Source organism: Zingiber officinale, chromosome 8A (genome assembly GCF_018446385.1).
Source record: "Zingiber officinale cultivar Zhangliang chromosome 8A, Zo_v1.1, whole genome shotgun sequence".
In the NCBI taxonomy this organism is placed as follows: domain Eukaryota; kingdom Viridiplantae; phylum Streptophyta; class Magnoliopsida; order Zingiberales; family Zingiberaceae; genus Zingiber; species Zingiber officinale.
In genome coordinates, this window is record NC_056000.1 from 92295678 (window position 1) to 92306317 (window position 10640).

A 10640-nucleotide genomic window follows, 5' to 3' on the forward strand; every position below is an offset into this window, starting at 1 on the left:
CGAAAAAACTTCGTATCTGCTACTTCTTGACGTTCCTCTTTATTGCCCCCAGTAAGTAATCTATTGTTTCCCTAGCTTATACCTTTGTCCATGGCTGAGGAAGCAATTGCTCCTTGGTATATCCATATGTCTTCTATCTTTGATAAGAATTCTAGATTATCCATCCGTCGTCAATATGAAATTCCTAAGGAATATAGAATCATAATCTCAACACCGAATGATCGACCTCATCATCCTCCTGATAACTGCGTGACTTTTTTCAGGGATCAGTTGATAGGGGGTTTAAGGTTCCCTATCCCCTCTTTCTTGATTAAAATAAGTCAATATTTCGACATTCCCCTGCAACAATTTGCACCTAATGCTTTTCGTTATCTATGTGGCACTTATATGCTTTTTCGTTTACGAGACATTCCTCCTACTCCTCAGAATTTCTTCATGTTTTCCTACCCCAAACTCTCTGAGCCTGGTGTTTTCTTGTTCCAGTCGCGAACTAAAATGGTTTTTTTTGGTGATATGCCATCGTCTCTCAAGGCCTGGAAATCCCGTTTTTTCTTCCTAAAGTTTCCCGGACCCATCCCTTGGTATCATGCTTGGAAATCCTTCTTACCTCCTCTGCCCGATGTTAGAGAGCTTCATCTGCTTCCTTCTTTTCCCGTTTATTGTGAGAAGCTACTAGGTCATCGGCTCTCTATTTCAAAATGGTTGAAAGTTGAACTTCTATATCTATTTGGCTTAAGCCCCGTCAAACCTGATAACCCCATTTCCTTAGGTAACATCTTGCCCCTTCTTTACTGCTTTTAATTACCTAAACCGTTTCTTCTTTTCATACAGTGGAGAACTTCTATGATGCTTTGATCAATGACGAACTACGCGTGGAGGAGGACCTACTTCATGCTAAGGAGGCTGAATTCCTAGCTGCTCTGGCCCCTCCCCCTGTAAGTGAAGGGCCAACTATTTTAGCCGAAGTGCCTAGCTCGTCGGGGCTTCATGAGGCTCCAGGAGGTTCTTCTAGGGATCTTGCTGCGCAGATCCTCCCTGATCCTGCTTCCACTATTCCGTCTCCCGCAGTTGTTGCTGTCTCCTCATCTGCCTCTATTCCCCTTATTGAGCTTGCATCCCCTGGTAGCTCTGATAAACCCATAACTGAAATTTCTACGGGCAAGCGTCCGGGACACAAGCTAACCAGGGCTCCTCCTCCAAAAAGGAGGCTCATTCTTTCTGCCAATGAGCTAGCTTCAGAAGATTTTGTGTCAACTGGTCTTCATTTCGATGAGCCCACATTAGCAGAACTTTATCCTTCCTTGAATTTTCCTACCTCTCCTTTTCCTAAAACTAGTACTTCTGGTGACGTTTCTTTTACTTTTCCTTTGTCTATTCTGACTTCAGGATCTTTACCCTCTTCGCCTTCTTCTTACTTGGTTTTTGCTCCACCATCTATCCCTACTTCTTCCTTCTCAGCTGGCTCTTCTACCATTCCTGTCCTCTCCATATTACTGGGGGGTTCTTTTGCTAATTCTTGGGATGAGGTTCGTCCCCTTTTTGAGGGGCTTTCCATCCCTGAAGCGATTGACCGCTTTTCTCATAAAGAGAATAAGGTATGATTACATACTCCTGCTTTCTGTTTCTAAAATACTATCTCACAGTTTTGAATATGCTCCCAGCGGTGGCTAGAGAACATGGGTTTCTCCTGACTATTACACATCTTATACACTGAGAATGAAAAATTGAAATCGGAGAACAAAAGGCTGCAACAGCAAGTTACCGAACTGTCTTCTACCGAATTTTCTGCTACTGCCAAGAAGCAACTTGAAACTCAAATTGAGAGTCTTGAAGCCCAATTCAAATTGGTTACGGACCTCAATCAAGAGTTGACCTCAAAACTTGGCGAGTTAAAAGATAATTATGAAGCAGAGTTGAGTGAGAAGTTGAAGGCCTTGCAATTGAAAGAAAACGAGGTGGCATCTCTAAATAGTTCCCTTGATTTAACCAAAGCCGAGGTTGCTGCTAGGGAAAATGAATTGAAAACCTCTCAGATGGCGTTAGTGGTCTATAAGGAGCATGACGATGTTCGTTACAAAGAACGAGCTACTGCCATGATTGAGTCTAATGAATTCAACCGACCGATTGTGAGATCCATCTTGTCTGCTTTTACTGCAGGGGCCAAAGGAGCAATTCGACAATTGGAAGAGGAGGGCTACTTAGCGCGCGTTCCTCCTCTCAATTTCCTGAACCGTCGCAGACTCATTGAAGAAAGGTCTCCTGATTTGTACCCAAAACTAACTCTAACTTAATTTCCGGTTATTGTAAAAAAGGGGGATCGAGACTTTGCCATGATCCTCCGACAAACTTATGTGGTTTTGAACGGTATCTCTGGATTGCTAATCTTACTTTATCTTTAGATAATTTGTCGGTTTCATGTAAATGTACCAAATGTCACTTGGCTTATCCATGCTCAATCTTTCCCTACGACTAATTCTCCAATAACCCGGCCGATATATAAGTACCGCCCGATATTTCGATGAGACTTCCGATATCGGTCGATTTATCTTAATCGACCGATTTACCTCCTTGTCAGGTCTTATGGGTATTAACATTACACATCCTATGCGATGGCTTATACTGAGTCTTTAGTCAACGGATCTGGGTTACTTTTTGTCCCGGTCGATTTATCAGGATGGTTCGATTTAACCCAGTTTCATCTATTGATCAATATCCGATGCTCAACTTATATTATACTACACCCATGCTTTGAGCCTATGTTTATAATACTAATTTTGGCTTTGTCTTTATGAAGTCTCTTCAAAAATTACTTCTAAGGAAACTTTACACCTTTTCCGAGGAAGTTTATTTGACTTCATCTCTTTCCCTTGATTTTATTCTCTGATATTATTACCTATTTATGACGATTGACATTCTAAGCACCTTTTATTCTCCTTTTCCCTTTCGTCTCTTCTGTTTAGAGGTTTTAGCACAGGACTAGAAGAGGGACAAGGGTTTACGGAGTCTTCTTCTGCTTCCTTCAGTTCATCTTTTCACTTCTCAATTCCTTTTCTTTTAATCCCTTCTCTCTATGGCCGTTTCTTCTCCGGCGTGGTTCCTCTTGTGTTCTTCCAACCTCATAGATACAGAAGAAATGGACTTACAGGCAACTTATGGTTTTCCCTCTTACATTATCCGTCCTGCTCCTCATGAGGGTCCTCACCTTCCTCCCTTAGGATGCATCTCCATCTTTAGGGACCAAGTCTTGCAAGGTTTCAGATTTCCCCTTCACCCTTTCTTTTGTGAGGTTAGCCGTTATTTTGCTATCCCGCTCAACCAGTTCGTCCCTCAATCCTTTTCCATTCTAAAAGGCTTCATTGGAGTATCCAAACTGTTAGATTTCCCGCTGTCTCCTCATCTTTTCCATCACTTCTTCATCCCTCGTCGGGTAGATGTTGGTGTTTTTAAGTTTCAGTCTCGTCCCAAGGTCATTCTATTTAATCGCATTCCCCCTCAAGGTGAATGGTATAAAAAAAATTTTTATATGCGTCTTCCCTCTCCTCCTCCATTTCCTATTCAATGGATACATGACCTACCCCCGCTTCCTGACACTCATGGTCTTCTCAATAATCCCTCTGTCGCGTCTGCTCTACCTAAACTGCGAGGGGCAAAGTTCAGTTTGCCGCATCTGATCGAAGAGGGTTTGATGTTTCCTTTCGGGATAGGCCACATTGACACTCCCTTGGACAGTTCCTTTGGTAGGTATAATTATTTTGTCTTGCCTATACTAATTAGCGTATCCTTTTTGATAATGGTGTTTGCTATCTATATTGTAGCTGATGCTCTTCTTCCAACCTTCATGTATAAAAATTCTGTTATGACTAAGTCTTTTATTAATAGCCTTGGGGAAGAATGGCTACATACCCGCCGATCTGATCCTAATCCCTCTACTCTGGGATTGCTTTCAGAGGAAGAACGACGGGCAGAGGCTGCCTCACTTGCCGAAGAGGAAGAAGAAGAGCCTTTTGTTACCTTAGTTCAGAAGCCAAATCTTACTAGGACTTCTCCTTTTAGCGACTTCTTTGGTACTTTTGTGCAAACTCCTCTTATCCCAGCACCCATCTCTCTTGAGAGAGGTAAGGCCCCGACAGCTCCCACTCATCTTATCTCTAATCCTGCTCTTAGGATGATGAGACCTGGCCTGCTTATCCCTTCTTCTTCTATTGTTTCAGCTTCCCCGATTTCTACTCCTGAGAAGGATGATATTCCTCCTGCGTTTTCTGCTCCTTTGGCATTGGCCTTGCCCCCCTTGGCCTCTAGGTCTCGAGCTAAACGGACGCCTTGTCGGAGATTTTCTCCAAATATTAGTCCTTCAGCTGTTGAATCCCCCTCCCCTGTCTTACCATCGATTCCATCTACTTCTTTTTCTGCTCCTCTTGTTTCTGCTTTTCCTCCTATTGCGTCTTCTTCTTCTTCTCTACCTCCTGTGTCCTCCATTCCCTGACCTTTGTTCAGACAAGCTTTGGGTCTTCCTTCTCAATTGGGACGACCCTCTGAACCGTCTAGCTATGGCTCGTTACAACTACAGGGCTTATTAGCTGAATCTTGGTCACAAGGTCAAGAGCAGCTAAGGGGCCTCAGTCTTCCTCATCGAGCTGACCGTCACAGTCGCCAGGCAATAGCGGTAAGCATTTCTGGTTACATGCTATCAATTTTGTCTACTGATTCCCAATTACCTTGCCTTTTTGTTTAGTTACTTGCCTCAAGTTTACAAATTGACCAGCTACTCGAAACTAAAGATCAGGAGAACCAGAAGTTAAAAACTCAATTGGAAACATTGAGGGCCGCCCCTCCTTCTTCTACTAGTGACCTGCCTCAATTACAAGAGAAGGTGGCCTTACAGGATCAACAGTTGGGGATCCTAAAACAAGAGTTGGAAGAATGCCAGCAACTATTAAAAGACAAAGAGCTGGCTAGAAAAACCTTAGAATTACAGGTGGATCGACTGCATTCCGGTCTTCGATTGGAGATCGCTCTAAAAGAGAAAGCTCTCTTAGATGCTTCTCAGAAAAGTCTTATCTTAGAGAAAGTAGAGAAGCTTCATAATGCCTGTCTTTCTGACCAAGCTCAGGACCTGGCTTCTCATAATTTCACTATTCTACAGGAACAAGAGCTGAGGAAAGCTCAAGATAACGAATTATCACTGCTCCAGAAGGAATTGGAACAACTAAGATCGGAGAAGGATGTTTTAAAAGAACAAAACACAAAGCTGCAAGCTGATTTCCAGAATTATAAGGAGCAGGAAAAGAGTCGGTGGGAAGAATGGCGGCAAGCTTACTTACAGTCCCCAGCATTTTCCCGGGAATTTGTTCGCAGGATAGTGGGTGTGCTAAATCATTCCGTATCGGGAGTTCTCCAACAGCTAAAAGAGGGTGGATATCTACCCAGGGAACCTCCCCTTTCTTTCATAAATCGCCGCAGGATTAATGAAGAACTACCCTTAGATTTGAAAGGCCCTTTTCCAAATGTTTAAGGAAATTATTCATAAAAACTTGTAAAGTAAGAACTGACAGTGGGAAAAAGTGCAGTTGATACTGAGTAATTAAGTACTTGCAAGGTGTAAGAAAACTTTAACACTTACTTGCTTCTCCTTTATGCTAGTTTAAGAATACCCCTTCCTGACATGCTTTTGATTGCTAAATATAAACTTTATTAGAAAATCCCTTGTTCATCTTTCAGAGTTAAGCCTTGTCTTGATGGATTCTTCCTTAAGTAACATCCGGTATGCTTTGTATCTCCCTGAGGATGAATGATCTTAGTTGAGACTGGATACGGAATTGTATAAAATTATTGATCTTCAGGCTGAGTATAATATCCCAGCCGGATTTTGAATAAAGACTTTCATATATCTGGGCTCCCGTATAGAATCCCTTCTCAATTCCTGCTTAATTAGGCTTCGAAGCCAGGAGATTCCCTGATTAATTATGCCTTGTGGTAGTTTGAAATCTCTGATTTCTTCTGTGAAAACTTGCCTGATGTATTTCATAGAATTTCCCGATCGGCTCTGGTTTATAGTCTCCGGTTCCTCCTATGAAGACCCGACCGAATTACTTCATAGAATTTCCCGATCGACTTTTTCTCTGGAATAGTTTAGAGTCTCCGGTTCTTCCTATGAAGGCCTGTCCGGGTTACTTCATAGAATTTCTCGATCGACTTTGCTCTGAAATAGTTTAGAGTCTCCGGTTCCTCCTATGAAGACCCGACTGAATTACTTCATAGAATTTCCCGATCGACTTTTTCTCTGGAATAGTTTAGGGTCTCCGGTTCTTCCTATGAAGGCCCGTCCGGGTTACTTCATAGAATTTCCCGATCGACTTTGCTCTGAAATAGTTTAGAGTCTCCGGTTCCTCCTATGAAGACCTGACCGAATTACTTCATAGAATTTCCCGATCGACTTTTGCTTCATCTTGGTTTATAGTCTCCGGTTTCTCCTATAAAGACCCGTCCGAGTTACTTCATATGGTTTTCCGATCGACTTTTTCTCTGGAATAGTTTAGAGTCTCCGGTTCTTCCTATGAAGGCCCGTCCGGGTTACTTCATAGAATTTCCCGATCGACTTTGGTCTTAAATAGTTTAGAGTCTCCGGTTCCTCCTATGAAGACCTGACCGAATTACTTCATAGAATTTTCCGATCGACTTTTGCTTCATCTTGGTTTATAGTCTCCGGTTTCTCCTATGAAGACCCGTCCGAGTTACTTCATAGGGTTTTCCGATCGACTTTTTCTCTGGAATAGTTTAGAGTCTCCGGTTCTTCCTATGAAGACCCGTCCGGGTTACTTCATAGAATTTTTTCGATCGACTTTGGTTTATAGTCTCCGGTTCTTCCTATGAAGTCCCGTCCGGGTTACTTCATAGAATTTTTTCCGATTGACTTTGGTTTATACGAAAGTATAATATTTGGGCTAACCTCATGTTGGCTCGTAATTCCTTGAGGGGAGCTGAATAGGCCTTTAGGATTTCCCCTTATTTTACTGCTTGAAAAATATAAAGGAGGCTTCTCTTGATACTTATCAATTTGTATGAACCACATTTATTTCCTGTGTCAATATTTATCTTGCTTGGCTTTCATCAAAAGAAACAAAGTACATAAACTGCAAGTATCTCAATTCACTACTGTGAATATATTTAAAGCAGTAGGATCAAATCAGGCTCGATAGGGTTGCAAATGATTAGCGCTCCAAGGGCGTTCCAACATTCTTCCTTCGGCATCTTGGAGATAGTATGAGCCTGACGTGAGCTTTTCTATCACTTTATAAGGCCCTCCCCATTGTGGTGCTAACTTACTGACATCTCCCACAGGCTTAACTCGTATCCAAACCAAATCCGTTACTTGGAAGAATCTGGGGATGACTCTTTTGTTATAATTCTATCTCATCCGCTGTCGATAAGATATAAGACGAGTAGCAGCTTTATCTCTTATTTCCTCGATCAGGTCCAGCTCCATAAGTCGTCGATCTCTATTATCCTCATCATACAATTGTCTTCTGTCAGACTCTACTCCTACCTCTATGGGAATTACTGCTTCTCCTCCATAGACTAACTGGAAAGGAGTGATTCCTATAGCTTCACGAGGTGTAGTACGATATGCCCAGAGAACACTGGGTAACTCGTCTACCCAGCTACCTCCAACATGATCTACCTTAGTTTTCAGGCCTCAAATAATCTCCCTATTAGTTACTTCTGCTTGACCATTGCTCTGCGGGTAAGCTACAGAGGTGAAGGCCTGGGTAATCCCATAACTTTGACACCAGTCTAGGATTCTATCACCTTGAAACTACCTTCCATTATCAGAGACCAACTTATGAGGAATGTCGAACCTGCAGATTATATTTTTCCATAAGAATTTAATGACCGCGTCTTCTGTAATCCTAGCAAGTGGTTCTGCCTCCACCCATTTAGAGAAATAATCCACAGCCACCAACATGAACCTCCTCTGTGCAGCAGCCATAGGAAATTGACCCACTATGTCCATACCCCACTGATCAAATGGACACGAGACTATAGAGGTTCTCAATAACTGGGTAGGGTGATGTAATATATTCTGATGCTTTTGACAAGAAATACAAGTTCTTACCAGTTTAGCGGCATCTTCATGTAGAGTAGGCCAGAAATATCCCGCTAAGAGGATTTTACGAGCCAAAGATTTTCCTCCTATATGACTACCACAAGAACCTTGATGCACCTCCTATAAAACAAATTGTGTATCTTCTATGCCCACACACTTGAGCAAGGGTCTGGAAAAAGCCCTTTTATATAATTGCTCCCCCACCATAGTATATTGAGCAGCTCGTTTCTTGAATACCCTGGCTTGTTCTGTATCTTTCGGAAGAAGACCTTGCTGTAAATATAATATGATTTGAGTTCGCCAATCACCCTGAATTTCTATATCGGTTTATCTCTCAATATAGGAAATTAACAGAGTCTGTTCCACTGGTCGATCAAGACTCCATGGTACTACAGCAGAGGCTAGTTTAGCTAATTCATCTGCCACCTGATTCTCAGATCGAGGAATTTTTTGTATGTTTACGTCTTGGAATTGAGACTTCAACTTATCGAATGCTTCAGCATATAACTTAAGCCTGTCATTATTGATTTCAAAATTACCTGATAATTGTTGAGCTGCTAGCTGAGAATCAGAATATATAAGGACTCGAGCTGCCCCTACATGCTGAGCATCTTGTAAGCCATCTATTAAAGCTTCATATTCTGCCTCATTGTTGGTAGCTCTATAGTTCAACCTGATGGAAAGTTGGAGTCTATCTTCTTTCGGGGATATAAGGAGAATACCAATTCCACTGCCCTATCTAGTTGCAGAGCCATCCACATAAACCTTCCAGGTATCTTCTTCTTCTGGGCCTTGAACCTCTATGATGAAATCTGCTAGAGCTTGCGCCTTGATGGTTGAGCGGGGTTGATATTGAATATCATATTCCCCAAGCTCGGTTGTCCATTTAATTAAGCGTCCCGACGCCTCGGGGTTGAGTAATATCCATCCAAGAGTGCTATTGGTTAAGACAATAATCTCATGTGCTAAGAAATATGGGCGCAACCTCCGAGCAGTCAATATTAGAGCATAAGCTAATTTTTCTAGTGTAGTGTATCTACACTCAGCTCCCTTTAATAAATGACTAGAAAAATATACAGGTTGTTGGTCTTTTCCTTCCTGCCTGACTAATACAGAACCCACGGCGTTTTCATTAGCCGACAAATACACCCACAGAGTGTTAGTTAGAGCCTAGAGCCAATCATTTGATGATTGTATGGACTCATTGTATCATATTCTTGTATATTAATAAAGGCATTTGTTTGGTTATTATACATACTTGTATTGGTGCCAAATAAACTAAGTATAATAATGTCCTTGAGTAGATGGTTCTCACCTATATCAATCGGTTAGTTGAACCGATAGTGAGATGATATAGGGAACACTACTCTAAATCATTCCTAGTCGAGTATTAACGTTCAGGGACAATGTTAATGCAAAAAGACTAGCATGTAGGTCAACTCGATGACTTGATCTCACAAGTCATGGATATGGAGATATCAAGTTGACACATGGGTATACATTGGAGAATGTATACTGAATGACCCGCCATGAGAAAGTATCATGGATCGTTATATGAGTGTCATATACTTTCTCATGTGGCTATTAGTATGACTATTAGTCCTTAGACCTGAAGTCACCATGGATCCCTACATAAGGAGTTATGTACTTTGGTTTCGTCAAACGTCACCCGTAACTGGGGGGACTATAAAGGCGATTACTGGGTAAGTAACGAATTATGCAGAGGGATGTGAGTGATGTAGATGGGATCCATCCCTCCTATATGACGGGAGTGACATCGATATTCTTGATAGAGTAAGACCACGAAGTGTATGGCCATACCCAAATGAGTCAATATGAGATATTGAGCTCATTTGATTAAGTGAGTCTACTTGGAGTTCAAGATTTAGATTGGTCAGAGGATGACACGGTCTATGCCTCACATTGATCAATCTAGATGTCTAGAATAGAAGGACACTTGTCATATATTGTGAGTAGTCACAATTAATAGTCACAAGGTGATGTTGGATCTCAACATTCTTGTAACTTGGGTAGCAATGATGTATTGCTAGATGCCGCTCATTGCTTATGTTTCTAAAGGAGTTTAGAAACATTGCCAACGTTACAAGAACCTATTGGGTCACACACAAAGAACAAGTGGATGGAGATTAGGTTCATATGATGAACCAATTGGATTAGGTTCATAAGATGCACCAAAGATTGGATTCAAATTAGACTTATTGAGTTAGACTCAATTAGATTCAATTGTTGAATGAGTCTAATTTAAATTTGATTCATTGAGTCAATTTATATTAATGAATTGAGATTCATTAAATTGAAATTGGCTTGAATCAAAGGTTGGATTTAACTCAACAAGGAAGAAATTGGTCAATTTTGACTTGACCAAATGGAAGTTGAAACATCAAGTTTGACTTGATGCATTGCCACATCATGTAGGTTGACTCATCCTACATGGCATGACACATCCTTGCCACATCATCACCACCTCATAATGGTGTGCCACCTCATGGAGGTTACACACCCATACCACTTAATG

The 10640-nt window shown here is 41.6% G+C and overlaps 1 protein-coding gene across 1 annotated transcript; it reads left to right on the forward strand.

Moving 5' to 3' along the window:
• Nucleotides 1-698: 698 nt before the first annotated feature.
• LOC122011060 (fibrous sheath CABYR-binding protein-like) lies at nucleotides 699-4483 on the forward strand. The gene is made up of 4 exons (XM_042567500.1): nucleotides 699-708; nucleotides 832-1122; nucleotides 3948-4115; nucleotides 4212-4483. The coding sequence occupies exons 1-4, from the start codon at nucleotides 699-701 to the stop codon at nucleotides 4481-4483; spliced, it is 741 nt and encodes a 246-aa protein (XP_042423434.1).
• The last annotated feature ends 6157 nt before the right edge of the window (nucleotides 4484-10640 follow it).